Here is an 18,688-nt window from a genome sequence, read left to right on the forward strand (position 1 = left end):
CAAAGAACTGACATTTGGTTTCATTGATACTTTGTATGTATTTTTGGGTCTCAGTTTCATTCTGTTATGCTCTGATTTTAATTTTTTTTCTGATGTTAGATTGTCTATTTAAGATCTTTCTAACTTTTTAAAAATATCCATTTAACACCATAAACTTTCCTCTTAACAACCCTACTTTTGCTGCAGCCCAGAGATTTTGGTATGCTTTGTCTCTGTTTTTATGTGTTTCAAACTTTTTTAAAAAATTTCTTCATTTCATTGTTTATCAAAAAGTCATTCAAAAGCAAGTTGTTTTTACTTCCATGTAATTGTGTGGTTTTGAGAGATCTTCTTGGTATTGATTTCTATTTTTATTCCACTGTGGTTCAAGAGTATGATTATATGTTTTCAATTTTTTCAAATTTATTGCAACTTGTTTCATGTCTGGGCATGTGTTCAATATTGATATGTTCTGTTCAGATGTTTATTCTGTGTAGTTGATGGGTAGAATATTCTGTAGATGTCTGTTAGGCCCAATTGGTAAGTGTCAAATTCAAGTTCAGAATTTGTCAGTTTTTTGCCCTAATCATTTGTTCATACTGACAGTGGGATTTTAAAGTCCCCGACTATTATTGTGTGGTTGTCTGTCTTTTCAGAGGTCTAGAAGTACTTGTTTCATGCATCTGACTACTTTAATGTTGGATGCATGATATATTTAGGACAGCTAGAATTGAACTATATATTTAGTTGAACTATGTATTATAAATTATATATATAATTGAACTATATATTATAGTCCATAATATATTTAGGACTTGTAGAATTGAACCCTTTATTATCATGTAATGTCCTTCTTGGTCCAATTTGAGTGTTGCCAGTTTAAAGTGTGTTTTATCTGACATAAGAATGGCAACCTGTGATTTTCTTTGTTTTCTGTTTGTGTGCTGGATCTTTCTTCACTCCTTTACTTTGAGCCTATAAATGTCATTGTATATGAGATGGATCTCTTGAAGACAGCATATGGATGGATTGTGTTTTTCTCTCCAACTTGCCATTCTGTGCCTTTTAAGTGAGGAGTTTAGACCATTTACATTCAAGGTTAATATTGATCTGTGAGGTTTTGCTCTTATGAAGTTATAAGCTGTTTTGTTCTGAAATAAAAGCTTCTATTGTGTGGTTGCTTTATAGGGCTGGTGGGCTCTGTACTTGTGTGTTTTTGTGGTGGCCATATAGTTTTTTCATTCCCGTATTTAGAACTCCCATAAGGATTTCTTGTAAGGCTGGTCTATAGATTTTCTTAGCACTTGCTTGTTTTGAAAGATTTTTATTAATCTCCTTCACTTATGAGCTTGGTGAAATATATATATATATATATATATATATATATATATATATTTTTTTTTTTTTTTTTTTTTTGAGACAACGTCTCGCTCTGTTGCCCAGGCTGCAGTGCAGTGGCACAATCTTGGCTCTCTACAACCTCCGCCTCCCAGATTCAAGCAATTCCTGCCTCAGCCTCCCGAGTAGCTGGGTCTACAGACATGCTCCACCATGCCTGGCTAATTTTTGTATTTTTAGTAGAGACAGGATTTCACTATGTTGGCCAGACTAGCCTTGAACTCCTGATCTCTTGATTCACCTGCCTTGGTCTCCCAAAGTTCTGGTATTACAAGCATGAGCCACTGCACCCAGCCAGGATATGATACTCTTAATTGGAATTTCTAATCTTTAAGAATGCTGAAAATAGATTCCCAATCTCTCCTGGTTCGTAAGGCTTCTACTGAGATGTCCACTGTTAGCCAAAGGGGGTTCCCTTTGTCTGCAATTTGACATTTTTCTTTAGCTGCCTTTAAGATTTTTTTCTTTAGCATTGATCTTGGGCAATGTAGCGACTAGATGCCTTGCTGATGTTCATTTTGTATAGAATCTGGCAGATGTTCTCTGGATTTCTTGTATCTAAATCTCTACCTCTCTAGCAAGATTAGGGAAACTTTCTTGGATTATTCCCCCAAATATGTATTCCAGGTTTTTAAATTTTTCTTCTCTTGCAGGAATGCCAGTAATTTGTAGCTTTGATCTCTTTACATAATCCCATATTTCTCCAAGACTTCTTTATTAAAAAAACAATTCTCTCTCTCTCTCTTCTTTTTTTGTATACCTGACAGGGTTGGTTCAAAAGAACAGTTCCCAAGCTCTGAAATAGTTTCTTCTGCTTGGTTCAGTCTATCAATAAAGCTTTCGATTATATTTTGAAATTCCTTAAGTGAGCTGTCCAATTCCAGAAGCTATGATTAATTACTTTTTAAGATTGATCTCCTCCTTCATTTCCTGAACTGCTTTAGAAGTTTCTTTTTAATCTTGTATTGGACTTCATTGAGCTTCCTTGCAATCCATGATTTGAATTCTTTATCTGTCACTTCTGAGTTTGTATTTTCATTAGGGACCTTTGCTGGAAATCTAGTGCAATCCTTTGATGGTGTCACTACATTCCTATTTTTCAGAGTGTCAGAATTTTTGCACTTGCTCCTTCTCATTTGAAAATTCTGTCACTTATAATTTTTGTAATTATTTTCATGTTTGTAGAATTAATTCCTTTTTCTTTCTTTCCCTATGATACTATTGCTGTTTTTTTCTCTCTTTTCATTTTCCTTTCCTCGCTTCCCTAGGGTCTTTTGGTTTAGCTTCTGTAGCCTTATGTACTTCTTTCTGGAGGTTTTATATTGGGCTGTGCAGTTTGACCTATAAGCCAGTAGATAGTACTTATGCATGATAGCAGACTGCAGCCAATGTGGCTAGGTATATACCTGATCCTTGTTTACTGGCAGAAGCTCTCTGTTGCCTCAGGCAATGGGGTGATTCTTAGAATGCACAGTGGTCTGAGCCCCCTGCTCATCCCTGGGGGTTGGGAGCCACAATGGGTGGGGCCAGACCAGGTAGATTCATCTACAGGGCCCCTAATGGCAGGTGCAAGCACCCTGTGCTGAAGAAGAATCTGGGGCAGCAACCAAGTGCCCAGTTGTGTGCCTTGGCATCAAGCTGGGAAACCGCCTTAGCCCCAATTGCTCTGCATGGAAAGGGTAGCAGCCTAAACTCCTAATCCAAGAGAATAAGTGCTTCAGATGCCTAGAGATCTGCCTGGATGTAGAGCAAAGAGGCTCTATTTGCACCACAGTTTCTACACAGGACAGGTGGGATGGCTCAGGCTGCCAATTCAGGTAAGCTGATCCTTCTAATGGCTGGAGATTTGCCTGGGCATGGAGCAGAGAGGGCCTCATTGCCTCATGATCCATGTCCAGGGCAGGTGTGGTGGCTCAGGCTACTGAGCCAGATGAGCAGGTGCTTTGAATGCCCAGAGTTCTGCGCTGGCATGAAACAGAGTTGGCCTCCCTGCATCCGGATCACTGCATAGGATGAGTGGCGCAGCTCAGACTGCTGCTCCATGTGAACAGGGTATCTGAATGCCTGGAGATTTACCTAGCCGTGGAGTGGTGAGGAATTTGCTGTACCACGATCCATGTCTATCAAGTGTGGGGTAGCTCAGGCTGCTGGTCCAGGCAAGTGGGTGCTCCAAAAACCTGGATTTCTGCCAGGGGAGAGAACAGAGAGGGCCCTGCTGCACCACAGTCTCAGGGGAGCAGGCTGGACACCTGCAGATTGGTTCCACCTTGCCAAGCTTGCCCTAGATTTACAGATACAAGTATTATTGCCCAGTAGAAACTGCAGCTTTACCAACTCTCCTCCTGTCCCAGGGTTGTGGCAGAGGAGAACACAATTCTGGCACCTACTGCTGAGGTGCTTTCCACAGATCTGGCTGTGAAGGCTCCTGCGCTGCTCTAGAGTGAGTGGTTCAGTCTCTGGCTAGAGATTAAAATGAATGGCTGCCTTTCTGTGCCCTCAGATTAAAAATGGCATTCAGGTCTTGGTCATGAGTCTAGGAAAATGTCTGCAGCTTTTCCTCAAATCTTTTTTTCACAATGTCTCCAAGGCACTCCACATGTTAGCTCCAGGGCTTGGGAGGAAAAAGTGCTTTCCCTTGGCATGCTTTGCTGGGATCTCCAATGGAAAGGCAAATACAGAGGGAGGCTCTCTTCCTCTCTCACATACTGAAGCTTCCCTAACTTTTATTAGCTGGATGCTATCAAAGGGGCTGTTTGCCCATGTTCCCCTCCCTGGGATCTGGGGTATCCTTCATGATTCTGGTGGATACCCATTTTCCTTCTTGAAATAAAGCCCACACAGTTGGTCTTTATGCACTGTCTTGCTATTTCCAAGTGGCTGAGGCATGTTAAAAGGCCCTAATATACTATCTTGGCAGGGGGAAAAAAGAAATAGTAGTTTTAAGATTAGGTCATACTTTAATATCACCTAGAGATGGCTTAAAAAAATACAAATTCCTGACCTCTACACTAAAACAACACAATAAAGAATCTCTGAGACATGCAACCTGGGGATGGGTATTCAATAAATACCTCAGGTGATTTCTTATGCTGCCAGAATGTCAATTGTCTGAAGACCTGTGCTTACATTTATGTTTATATTTGGAGAGAGAGACAGTGATGAGAGCCTAGTTGCTGAGTTCCCCAGTTAAGAGGCTCCCAGGCATCCAGCTGAGGAGCGATAAGGGGCTGAGCTGGAGCAGGAGCAATGCTGGGGGAGAGGAGGGGCAGGGTCAAGGACTACCTCTAAAGTAAAAGTTTTAGTTGGACACTGGAGCCTCTTTGGTTGAAGGAGTGAGGAGAGAGCTAGAAGATGACTTGAAGTAAAAATATCACTAGACACACATTATGGCTGTGATGCTTGTGTGTATTTTTAGCTGAGTCTGTGACACCAAATGGACCATTTCAGGCTGTTGGGACAGAGGGCCAAAGTTTGATTTAATCAAAGTCATGAGGAAGGGGCGTTTGAAATCAGCCACACCAGGTTCATTTTATAGATTAAAAAAACTGAGTCTCAGGGAGAGAAATACATTTGTCTGAATCTGTTTTGGTGACCAGTGAGTAAAATTAAGACCCATGTCTTCTGACTTTTCAAGCTTGTGTCTTCTGCTGTTAAATTATCTAAATAGTTCTTGCATCCATTATATTAACTTTTGTGATCTGATTGATTGTTTTGCCATTTAACAGCCCTCATAGCCCAAAGCTGAATCATGAACCTCATCTACACTACTATGAAGTGTGTGTTTAAGAGCACTGGGGACTTACGTGGTGAAGTTAATTATTTTCAGTGCAGTAATCCAGTGTAACACAACTTAGTTTAGAAGTTTCTGCTAGGCAAAAACTATACATTTCCAGCACAAAGCATAGAGCTTTAGCCACATTGGTCAATCTGTAAATGTGTGTTGAATAAGTGATCTAAAGCCAAGGGAAGTTTTTGAATTTTAGTCATTTTTTAAAAGGAAATTTAACTGTAATGAATTCATCAGGTCTCTACTTTGCCCAAAAGTACGCACTCACTCTGAGTCACATGGTTCTCATTCCCTGAATAAGAAACAGCCAAAAGCGCTGTCAGCTGACAAAGAAAGGAAACAATGTCAGTACTAGAAATGCTCTGATCTAAATGTGACCCCTTGCCGGAATGTCAAAAATAAAAACTTTCCAAGTAGGCTGGCCCAGTAACCTCAACATACAAAAGTCTTTTCTTTCTAGAAACGAACTGTCTTCTTCTTGTTTCTGATCTGACGCACATGCATTCACAAACTCAAACACACATACACACACACACATATATTTTCCTTTTTGATTCTCTATAAAGGTATAGCCTACGCATTGCTTTTTGTATGGTCTTAAAATAACTCTTTATTATATATTTAAAATGCAAAATATTTATTCTTGAAGACCACCATATTCTACGTTGAAAACCTCTGGACAAGCAGATTATTAAATAAGCCACAACTTGGCTCTTCATCTGATTAGATCCTTGAAAGAGATCATAAGACATCCTTTAAAAGCCTCAAGGCCTTGGAAGTTCTGAATAATCACAGAAAGCTTTTTTCCCCTATTATTCTGAAAAAAGAAAAGAAATGTAAAACTTCTTTGGGAAAACTGAAAGTGTTCATCTGTGGATTATGTGTCATGTGGAGACTATTTTGCCCCTTTATTTCATTGTTTAGACAACTGTGGGATATTTTTAAAAAATGCTTCTCTAGTGTAACCCATGTAAAAAATACTGTGAGACTGTCATATGCTGGTCCTGACAAAATACTCTTTTTTCCAGTGATACTTGCTTCTGCACATATGCTCACACACTAGGGCCAGAGCCCTTGACCTTCATTCATTTTCACTAAGTGCTTAGGGAGCCTTCTCTCTTACAATTTCAATGCTGCTACCAATGTTAATATAACAATCTATAAAACAGCTTGCTAACCTGAATTAGAACTTACCATCATAAAACTTTGAGCTCATAATTAAGGGTAAAGTTTTCTTAGAGATATGTTGACTGTGTTTTCTTAGATACAACCCACTTTTAGCATTTTACTCTTTCCAAGAAAAGTTGACTTGTTAAATACACACTGACTTTGTTTTAATTTGTGTAACTTTATAAGACTCTTAACATAAATAAATTCCCAAATCAGAATAAAAAGACTTCATCTGGTCACATACTTCTGGGGTTTTGGGATCAGAAAATATAAGCCAGTCTTCATTAGCTCCTATCTTCAGCAAATATTAATAGACAGAGTTTGAAGTAATGGGATTTTGTTCATTTTTGTTACTCAGCTGAAATAATTTTTTTGTCATAAACTCTGATCTGAAACTCTGATTTCAGAACTTGTGCCATATTGTCTTTCATATTTTTTTAGCATGCTGCCAAAAGAGAAGGAAAACTCAAGTATTGACTAGTTCTAATGTACTATCTGGGTGCCTTGCATATATTAATTCACTTCGTCCACATGACAACACTGTGCAGTACAAATTATTATTGCCATTTTGCAGATGAAGAAGAATGAACTTAGAGTGCTTAAGAAACTTGGCAATATTCAATCAGAAAATTAAGTATCAGAGAAAAATTGATACCAGCTGATTCTAACTTATTCTAAAACCAATCCTTATCCTTAAAAAAACAAAACAAAAAAATCCCAAAACTTATTTAGTGTTTTGCTGTAGGAAGGCTTTTCTTATCCAATAGGTTATAGAGTATTTAAGGGTAGAGACCATCTAGTTTACTGTTGTATTCTGAGCAGCTAGTCCAGAAACTGGCACCAATGCAATAGATGTCCAATAAATATCTGTTCAGTCAAATTCAGTGAGATGGTACTGGTACATAAGCCTGCAGAAGAGAGAGTACAGTCTATAGTTTAGTAGTTGAGAGTATTCAATGCTGATAAAAGACTGTGAGCTCTAGATTCAGACAGCTCGGGTTTGTATTATGATTTCTCAAGCTTACTATCTGTATAATTTGAGAATGTTACTTAGACTAAGTCTCAATTTCTTTACTTTAAAATGGGGGTAATAATTTTACCTTCTCGATCACTATGTAAATCACATTTCTCATGGTTAGTAAACACGCAATAAATAGTAGCTATTATTATAACCTTTAATTGGACTAGATTGTGGATCCCTTTTAAACATACTCCATAATTTATTTATTATGTTTATTGTTTAAAATATGTCTTCCCATTAAAATATAATCTCCATGGTGTCAGGGATTCTCATATTTTAATCAGAATATCCCAAATGTTTAGAACAGTGTTGCCCAATTGAATGTTTTATACTGATAGAAATGTTTTATATTGGCATAGTCTAATAGAGTAGCCATTAGCGATGTGTGGTGACTGAACACTTGAAATGTAGCTACCTAGAGTGACAGAGTACTTGAATTAAAATTTTTCTTTAGTTTTTGTTCATTTAATTTAAATATCCATGTGTGGTTACTCGAATACTGTATTAGCACAGGTCTAGAATATTACATGGTACACAGAAGTTTCTCAGTACCTATTCATTAAATGAAAGAATTCCCTTCTGAACTAAAAAATCATAACAAAGCTGCATGATTGCATATTTGGTTTACTCTTTAAAGATTATCAATAAAGATGAAACACTTTACTGAGTGACTTCCTCATCTTGGAGGCCGCACGAAGTTCTAATACGATTTGGTTTACAATTGTAATATGTTTTTCATTTTTATTTCTTTTTGGTGTCAGGTCAAGAAAGATTTGGAAACATGACAAGAGTCTATTACCGAGAAGCTATGGGTGCATTTATTGTCTTCGATGTCACCAGGCCAGCCACATTTGAAGCAGTGGCAAAGTGGAAAAATGATTTGGACTCCAAGTTAACTCTCCCTAATGGCAAACCAGTTTCAGTGGTTTTGTTGGCCAACAAATGTGACCAGGGGAAAGATATGCTCATGAACAACGGCCTCAAGATGGACCAGTTCTGCAAGGAGCATGGTTTCGTAGGATGGTTTGAAACATCAGCAAAGGTAATGTGACTTTTAATAATAAGCTTATCATAGGCAAGATTAACAAAGAAAATGGCACATAATCATCACCATTATCATAATGATAATAATATGTTTGTTTAGTGATTTATGATTTCCCAACTGCTTTAAATTCTTTCTCATTTCAAGGTGATGAGTAGACAAGGCAGGAATTATTATCTGCAATTTAAGATCATTGTGGCAAAAGGAGCAAAGCAACTTGTACAAGGTTATAATAATAATAGTTGGTAACTGTGTTTGCTTTTTGAGGTCTTACTATAAGCCAGGCATATTTTCCATTTTTTTTTTTTTTATGAAACAGTGTTCCACTCTTGTTGCCCAGGCTGGAGTGCAATGGTGCAATCTCTGCTCACTGCAACTTCTGCCTCCCAGGTTCAAGTGATTCTCCCACCTCAGCCTCTTGAGTAGCTGGGATTATAGGCATGTGTCACTGTGCCTGGCTAATTTTGTATTTTTGGTAAAAAGAGGGTTTCTCCATGTTGGTCTGGCTGGTCCTGAACTCCTAACCTCAAGTGATCCACCTGCCTCAGCCTCCCAAAGTGCTGGGATTACAGGCATGAGCCACGCGCCCGGCCTCCGAGCCAGACATATTTGCATGCATTTTACCGTTTAGTCCTCAGAGAAACTTCATTAGGTGAGTATTATTTTACAGTAATGCCTTATTCGTGTGTTAGTTAATTTACACATTCAATATTTAATATGTTCGCCTGTATGTCAGGAATTGTGCTTGTTCCTGTGAAAGAAAAGATGGTAAACACCACATTGGGCATACTGGAATAGTGGAGTAACAGAGAATAGACAGCAAACACAAATGTGAAGAACACAGCATAGCTTGGCCATGCTGATTCCCCTGGGTGGCAGAGAAGTGACCAGAGGGAGAGCTGAGGCAGGGCTGGAAGATGAAGGATCCTGTGTAGTGGATAAGAATTATGTACTTCTCATAGCACCCTCATGTTGTCAACTGGTATGTCAGGTGCCTGATTTTTGTTCCGCTCTCTTTTTGTTTGTGCCTGTATTTTAAAAATCTCAGTATCACAGAAAAAAAATCTTTCATGGCAAAATTTGAAAATCCGTAAAAAACCATAACTAAAATTTTAAAAATAACTATTTTTGCTGTATTTTCTGATTTTTGTTTGTGTGCATATAATTACATTGTTTGAATTCCATTATACATGGTTTTACATCATGATCTTTCCACTTTTATTCAAATATTAAATGCTAGTTTTTTTGGGATTCAGCTGTGAATAAGATAGCCATGGGCTCCGTACTTACAGAGTTCACACTTCGGCCTTATAGTGAACATTTGTGCGCCTCATTACCAAATGGTTTGAAAATATTACTGGAATTGTCATCATTCCAATAGGCTGAGGAGGAACCTCTAATGCGTTTTCTGCTGGAAAGTAGAATGGTTCACTTTGCCTTGGAGAAACTAGGAAGAAGGATTGAAGGGTGGTGAACCAGGAGACAGAGTGGCATGGTAGTTACCGTGTTCTGTGGGAACATAATGAGACTTTAAACTGGAGTCGAGGCTGTAGACGCTGGAAAGAAAACCTGCATTTGAGAATACCACTGAATTACAAAGAGCAGCACAATTAAGTAAGCATTTGGATTGGAGATGATGGCAGGGAGGAAGAGCCTGGTGGTCCCACTTTTTCTGTCACAGTGGGATGTTCTTTTCTTTCAATCCTTCCTATGGAGAGCCCTGATGCCTATCTCCTGGCTCTTCTGTCACTAGGTACTTTTCTGTTTGTTAAGTTGTTATTCCTCAGTTGCCAGAGTTCCTGTTTTCCTTTTGAGGCCCCAGTGTGCTTTCCCCTTTTATTCTATTTTAAATTTCTGTTTCCCTGTTTCTTAGGACTCTTCCTTTGGTTCAGGATACGTTCCCCATCATTTTATAGTTCTTGACTGTCATTGAACCTTTTTAGTTTATGTGGTTTAGGGATTTCTTGCTGTAAAGGGAGATAAGTAGAGCACAACTGAAAGGCATGATTAAGTTACAGAAATTTAAGAAGCATGGTATCTTTGTAGTCTGTCTTCTTTTTTGAATGTTAGCCTGTTTCTTTTTTAAATTTCAAAATGTGGGTGAATTCACTGATTTTCATTTCCTTTTAGCTCCACACTGAATTTCACTCCAAATTTCCTGTGTATTCCTTCAAATTGCTTTCTTTCAAAAAGTGTGACTTCCCAGCCCAGAAGCCTCCAGGCACAGGGGAAAAAGAGTAGGGCTTTGGAGAACTCCTTGTCTTAGTTGATTACATTACATTGTAAGTATAAACTAGGCTAAATGACCCATATTTGCATGAGGAGAGGAGTCTTTATTCATTCATTCATTCATTCATTCAATCGATACTATCAAATACCTGTTATATGCCACATAAATGTTCTAGGCACTGAGAATATAGAAATTTATGAAACAGAACTTTGCCTTCATGGATAACAACAACCACAAAACAAATAAAATATACAGTGTGGGATAGTGATTAAGTGCTAATAAGAAAAAAGGGAAAAGAAAGAAAAAGGCCTATGAATCTGTAGGGAGGCTTGAAATTACTTCTGGGTCAAAGACCTCTGAACACATTTTTCACCTCACTTGAACATTCCTTGCTCAACCACTAGAGTGTTAAACTGTCTGCTTAAGGACACATGTTTATTAGCTTTAGGAATGGCTAACCCACATTACTTAGGTACTGGATTTCTAATCCTCCAAATCTCTGTAAGTGTGCACTTTGAAGAGAAGCTTTGTATGGTGTTGGGGAGAGGGGACATGGGATTACACAAGCTAATATAATCAAGAGAATACAAGGCCTAATTGTAAAATAGCCATGTTCCACATCTCTTTTCCTTTCAAACATAATGCTATTGAGGTTGTCCTTCTGAATGTCTTAACGAAAATGGCTTGCCTGTGCCAGGTTAGTATTCAAAGTCAACACTTGGAAGCTCAGGAACAGTCCTGCAGCACTGACAAACTGGAGTGTCAAACTGTTTTAAAAATCTTTTTAAAGATCTCTGATAAAGCTCTGCCAACTTTCTGAGTACAGTATTACAACATTTGCAAACCTGAAGCCTAGATCAAACTGTCTGCCTGAAGCAGAGATGGTAATTTTTGGGGACACCTACTAATTCTTTCCTTCATTTTGAGATCAAAGAACATTTTCCCGTTGGTATCTTTCTCTTATACAGTCAGTCTACTAACAATTAGAGTTCTTTTGAGTGGTGACATAACGTCTGGTGGTAAACATGTGATTCCCTGTCTTCACATTGCTGAAATTTCTGAGTCAGACTTCTGGCATTGTCCCCATGGGCACATCCTGCAGAAATTCTTCGGGTATCATCATTAGCTTGGACATCTCTGCAACTGAAACTTTTAAGATCTTAATAAGTTAATCATTGAAACCAGCCTCTGTCTTACCACTGACCCCACTGCTGAGGCAAATTTACCCCCTTGCTTTTCAATCCTATGCAGTAAATTTCGTTGAGAGTTTTATGGCTAATGCTGTTGCTGGAGCAATGCGTGGTAGTCCCTGGCTGGCAAGTGAATTAAGAGAGAAAAAACAAAAATTAAATACATATTGGTGTCTCTGGTTTTTCACATTAGCTCTTCCAATGTTAAACCAAAGGAAAGAAAATAGTCTTTTCTAAGTCAGATATTCCTTGGTTTTCAACCTTTTATTGTTTTTTTTCTTTTTTCTTTCTTGGCTATATTTCCTCGAATTCTTCCTGTGGATTCTCTAGGTGATATATAATTGGGGTAATCATGTGTCCCAGTTTGTCCCCCAAATTCCTGGTTTATACCTAGTGTTCCAGCATAATTATTAATAATACCTTCATTTTTAATTTGTAATTTAAATTTACATGGCCACCTGTAGATCATGAGCTCAATTCATTTTACTCTGTACATCATACTTTAGCTCTAATAATGGGATATTTTAGTATTCCTGTGCCCATATTCCATTTTTATAATCTGCTTTGGCAGTTCTGTTTATTTAGGATAAGGATCCTGCCCTTCTCTTGTTAGTATATTTTCAGGGCCCATCTCAGAGGCTGACTGAACTCTGCTACCTGCTGAACAAATTGGCTGGTATATTCTTGGTGCCCATTACCTGACTCTCCATCAGTTGCTGTTTTTTAATTAAATCTCTAATCACACCCACCCACCTTCTAGAGCTGCTGTGAGCATTAAGAGATAATGTATGTGGGGCCCAGATGCATAATATCAGATCCCACCACGTGTAGACACACACTTCACACACTCTACACCATTCCTACTGTCTCTCCCCACGGTCCATATGCTGATCTGGCTCTGATGCACACAACAGTCGCACTCTGATGAAAAGGTTTGTTTCTATATCTTAGCCTTTTCAAGCCTGCTCTATTCTGCTCGCATAATGGAATGGATCAGGTGTGACTATGTTCAGAAATACACCACCACAAACGCGAGTGTAGGTGGGAAAGGATGGAGCAAGTTGTATATATGCAATAGTGGGGACAAAAGTCAAATGCACAGAAAGAACGTCCATTGCCTCCTGCTCTTAACTCTCCCTACCCCAGTCCTACTCCTGACAGATATCCTTGGCTCTTACTATGCTATTTATAGTGACTTCTTGGACTCACCCTCTCTCCCAGAATATTCTAAGGGCAACAGGTGCCCTGGGAAGAAACTTTCCTTTGTTAAATTATTCTCAATTTTAGTCTCTTCTCTGAGGCTAAAAATAAAAATGTTAATGTGTATCCTTCTGCTGAGAAAAGAATATATCTAATACTGTTCTCTGTAGGATGGTATTAGTTTCTTTTAGGGAGAAGAGCAGATGTTCCATAGTGTAGTGGATATTTTTCATGTTTTCTGGCTTTCTAACAACTGTTAAATACATTTGTTATCTTTGGGAAATTTTCAGCCATAGGAAGCTCACCTCGCCAGGAAGAACTCATAAAACTTTCTTCTTTTGCTTCTTTTGCAACTAGACACAGGCAGATGACCTAGATTCCACCAATTTTAGGTTGTAGGCATCCATCTCCAAATAATGCAGATGAAGTTATAAGATATACCTCCACTGACTTAATTTGTCACAGCACATTTTACCCTATAGTTTTGCTTGATCTGGTTTGAGCTGGGTATACTTAGGGACGTAAAAGGAAGACCCTTCTTTGAAATCTAAAACGTGAGCAAAGTTAGAATCATAATACACAGGAAATGATGGCTGTGTTTAATAATGATTTCACATAATGACCACCAGACTGTAGTACAACTATTTGAATCATTACCTCTGAGAGAATATTAATGCCCTACATAAAAAATGAAATTTTTTTTTCTGAGGTTGGGAATAGTTGAAGTGTATGAGCCTCAAACTTAACCTAGTTATCTATTTAAGGATCAATATAAATTAATAACAATATTTTATCTTTAGCTAATTAATTCTCTAGAGGTTCTCTAAGTCAATGCTTATAATTTACTGGATAATCTGAGATCTAACTGTGACTAAGATGCAGTAGAAATGGACCATCAGAGGATATAACCATAGTTTGGTTTGTGGAAGACAAGGCGTTGCGTATGTCATTCTATCCTGTGTGGTTTATATTTTCATTACTTCGAGCTCAGATCTTTCCTGTTTCATGCTTGGACAATTATAATAACCTGACTCCAGATTTTGCTAACAGTAGTCTGTTTTGCATGCTGTTAAAAACTTAACCTGCTCAAGGGATGACTTTGATTTTTTCACTGCCTGGTTGAAAAATCTTCTGTAGGTTCTACTAGTTAATGATTTAAATTTAGATATCTTAGAACATGCATGAGCAAACTATGGCCTGTGGGCCAAATATGGCCTGCTCTGTATTGTAAATAAAGTTTTGTTGGAACTCAGCCCGTTGATTTACATGTTAACAATGGCTACTTTCACGTTACAGCTACAAAGCTGAGCAGTTGCAGCAGAGACCTTATAGCCTGCAAAGCTTCAATTATTTACCAGTTGACCCTTTACATTTCACAATTTACCACTGATGTCTCAAAATAAGAATAGCTTCTCTTTAGCCAAGCACTGTGCTAATGGCTTTGCATGCATTTTAGTTTATGCTTGAAATAACCTTGTATGGTAAGTATTGTTACTTTTCCCATTTACAGGTGAAGAAATTAAAGTTTAAATTAGAGAGTGACCAGCTAAAGACCTCATAGTGGTATGTGGAAGAGTCAGGATTTCAAGCTAGATGTACTGACGGAACAGCTTAGCCACCTAACCACCACGTGGATCTGCCTTATAACCTTACCCAGCCTGACCTTATATAATAATTATTTATTGAGCAATTGATACATGGTAGACCAGGGACTGGGATAGCTACATGAGTAAAATGTAGTCCTGATCTCTAGGAGTTTGAAGTCTAATGACAGATACACAACTGTGTAAATACGTTTTCCAAGAAATGTGACAAAATGGAATAATTCACATGGAATTGTTGGGTGAGTTGGATAAGGAAGGGCCCTTTCTCACGTGTACTTTTCTTCTAGCCATTGTCAGGCACCTATCTTTTTCTCATCTTTGTGCTTTAGTCCATGATACTCACTCAGTATGGGATTATAAGGCAGTAGACATTCTTTGTATTTCATTTTGCTCACAAAGTCCAGCTCTGGATGTGAGAGAAGAAACGTAGAAAAATACCCTGGCTTTAGTAGTAAGGAGTCTTCAGAACTCAGATTAGAATCTCTGATTCTGATACTCTCCCCGACAACTACTTCTTGCTCTGGCTAAATATTAACTCTTTCTTCAGGAATTGCCTGACCCCAACACATTTTTCTGCAGATACCTATGGAAAGAGACTTAAGCAATTCAGGGCACCATGGGCCAGCTATAAAAGAGGATCCATGTTTCAGTGCACAGGATTCTCCAAGAATCTCTCGAAATTACATGTGCAAATTTTTCATGCCCACGTATTATTTGTAGAAAGGGCAATCATTTATTGCATACTAAGAACCTTCTGGGCGTTTTCACAGCTATTATCACTAATTCTTACAATAATAAAGCTTTATCCCCATTTTTCATGGAGAGGAGAAGTCATGGCATGATTAAGGGACATGTCCAAAGCCATGCAGCCTTGTGTCATGATTCTGACCCCTAGCTATCTGGTCAAAGCCCACAATTTCCATGATCTGTGAAAGTGCCTTCTTTATTTTCTCAGCAGTCTTTCTCAAATTTAGAATTCCTGGTGAACCTAGAGCTGGGTCTAGTTGAGGAAAGGCCTGTTTTTCTGAGGTCAGAAGGATGCAGTCACTCAGAAACCTCTGTACACTGCAGCCTTATCTCTCTAGGCAAGGACCATTCATCAGAAGAGAGGGCTAAACTGCACTATATGGGCTGACCTGGCATATATATTTCTCTTAGGTGGTGCCAGGCATGTGGGTTGGAGAGATGACACCTCTTGAGGAAAGCTGTAGACGCCATATATAGAGGCCATCATATATGATATATGAGGTTAGGAAGATAGGAGGGGAACACAGACTTGTAAAATCTGTAGCATTGCCAGAGGCAGAGATGGAAGGAGAAGGATATTCTAGGCAGAGGAAACAGCGCCTGAAAGGCATGGAATTGAGAAATCACAGAAAGTGCTGAAAGTGCTGAAAATGCTGAAGTTCAATGAGACTAAAGTATAAGGTGGAAGGGAAACAGAGAGCAAAGCTGTGAGTGTGTTAAATCATGTTTATTAGCATAAACCTTTCAGGCTGAGAATCCTTCATGGACTGCACAAGTCCGAACTCAGAGATTCAACAGTTTCTCAGTAATGTCCAAAAATCAAAGGATGACCATACTTGATTTTTGTTAAAAGACAAATGCCAACTAAATAGCAACTCTTATTCAATTAGTGCCTTTTCCTTACAAAAATTTGGAAAATGCTAATATAAGGCATATGGCTTTTCAGCCTCAGCACTGTTGCATTTTGGGCCAAATAATTCTTAGCTGGGATTGGGAGGGGAGAGTGTGTGCTGTGCAAAGTAGGATATTTAGAACCATCCCTTGTCTCTACCCACTTAAGATCAGTAGCATACAATACCCCAGTCAGTTGTGATAATCAAACCTATCTCCAGACATTGCCAACTGTCCTCTGGCTGGATCAAAATTACACCCCACTGAAACCACAATTAAATAATCGTCAAAAATATGTATTTTGCCCAGTTAGTCCTGCTCTTTTCTAGAGGGTGGGAACAGAGTAAGGTCTGCCTTGATTCTCTCTGAGAAAAAAGAATCCTTGTAGATGCTTTCTGTGGGAGGATGAAAACATCTAGAAAGTAAAATGTATTGTCTTTGAGCCTGGATCTCTCTTCCTGGATCCCTATCTCCAGCCATGGACTTCTTTCTCACACTTCAGACTTCTATATTCGTCTGTATCTCTACTTGGATATCACTCAGAGAACTCCTCAAACCCAAAATATCTGAAAGTGAATTCATCAGTTTTTCTGCAAGCATAATTATCCAATTTGGAAACCTCACATCCACACAGGTACCCAAACGAGACACCGTATAATTAGGTCACACATTCTTCAGAAACCCCTCATTCCTGAGCATAGAACACCCCAATAGTGAAATTTTTTCTGCTTCTCCAAGCCTATCTCTGTTTCTTCTGTTCATCCCATGGTCATGCTAAACTGCATCAAGTCTCCCATCGTGCCTTGGTATTTCTCCTCTCTGGAAAATGCTTCCTAGCTTTATGTACCTGTCTCTCACTCTTCCTTCAGGACTTGGCTCTAGCATTACCTGTTACAGTGTCTCCTATACCTTACCATGATATGTTAAGGTGATTTCCTTATGGGGCTGGCCCCTGCACTGCATTGTGAGTCCTCCTGGTCATCACCCAGTACAATGGCATGCACACACAGAGTGATGATAACTCGGTCAGTGTTTATTGGATGGAAAAGAATATTTTGATGCACTGCCTTTTAAGGACTATTTATCATTATTTTACTCTATTACTCTTGGCCCTGCCCATGTGGGGTATTTATGTCCTTAGATAACTGTGTAGAAGCAGAAAAATTAATTTACTGCTGTAGTTCCCAGGAGGACTCCAAATTGTGTAACTCCTTTCATCCAGAAAGCTCTTTAGACACTGCACAGCAGGGAGATTGTAGTGCCCTACAGTGTGGATGGGGGAAGTAAAGAAGAAAAATGAAAGTGAGGGAAGCTGCCCCCATTTAATGCCTTGGCTTGAGATTTGCAAATTCTTTGCTTGACAATGCCACATAACATTCCATAAGAATCTAACATTAGCTTGTGCACCCAATTATACAAGTCATTCCTCCTTCACGCTTCAGGACAAGAACATAGCAATTTTCTTCACTGAAATTCTTATAATTTTGTTTTGCATCTATCTCTCATTTGTGTTTTGGCTACTGTCTTTTGAGCCATCTGCAATGGCTGTCATATTTGTCTTTTTTACTCAGAAAGAAACAGAATTCTGGGGAGGATTATCAGTGATTTTTATTGTTGAGACCAGTTCTAGACTTCAGATCCAGTCTAGCACTCTATCTATTCCATGAGAGTGATTCTTGAAAACGTTGTGCATCAGGGACACGTGAAAAGCTTGGTAAGATTGTAGATGCCTTGGCCCTATTCTCAGAGAAGTCTGGAGGAGCTCAGAATATGTTTCTGGAAAACATTCCTTTGGTGATTTTGATTTGCACCCTGATTAAGATGCAATGTGTTGGAATTTGTTAACTTATTAATTCATTCACTGAATCATTCTTGAAGTGTTCTGTGAATACCTACTCTATACTCAAGTAGGCACTTTGCTAAGCACTGGGCCACTGATAATAGAGGGCACAGTTTCTTCTTATTAGATACATCTCCTGGAAGACACCCAAATAAACAAATAATTACAATATAGTATGAAGTTCCAGATAATCTGATGGCTTTTACAAGAGCAGTAAGAGCAGCCAAAGAAAAAACTGCTACCTCCACCTGTGTGTGACGCAGCTTCTTTGATGTTTAATCTGGGTTGCCAAGAATAAGAGAGGCCTCAAAGGAAAACTGAAGGGAAGCACTGAGAACTCCTTTTTAATGCATATTGTGCAGTGTAGCACTAGGAACCCACCTTTAGGAATTCCTGAGTATTTCATTTTTAGAAAACAAAAACAAGCTTCTCATCCCTTTTTTTTAGCTATGTAATCAAGAACGTGTTGTTACTGCAGAGTTACCTATCATGATCAGTCATCAGAAAATTGGCAAAACAAGACCACACATAATATTAAGAATACTAAAAATTATATTTAAAAATGCATGTTTAACAGGTCGTGTGATAT

The 18,688-nt window shown here is 38.6% G+C and overlaps 1 protein-coding gene across 1 annotated transcript in view; it reads left to right on the forward strand.

Moving 5' to 3' along the window:
- The window catches only part of RAB38 (RAB38, member RAS oncogene family), a 61,047-nt gene that overhangs the window by 18,631 nt on the left and 23,728 nt on the right, over positions 1-18,688 (forward strand). The window contains exon 2 of the mRNA XM_017515416.2: positions 8,117-8,397. Within this exon, the coding sequence (XP_017370905.1) occupies positions 8,117-8,397 (281 nt within the window). The remainder of the gene's footprint in view (positions 1-8,116; positions 8,398-18,688) is intronic.

The sequence above is a fragment of the Cebus imitator genome, unplaced genomic scaffold, assembly GCF_001604975.1.
Source record: "Cebus imitator isolate Cc_AM_T3 unplaced genomic scaffold, Cebus_imitator-1.0 Scaffold549, whole genome shotgun sequence".
In the NCBI taxonomy this organism is placed as follows: Eukaryota; Metazoa; Chordata; class Mammalia; order Primates; family Cebidae; genus Cebus; species Cebus imitator.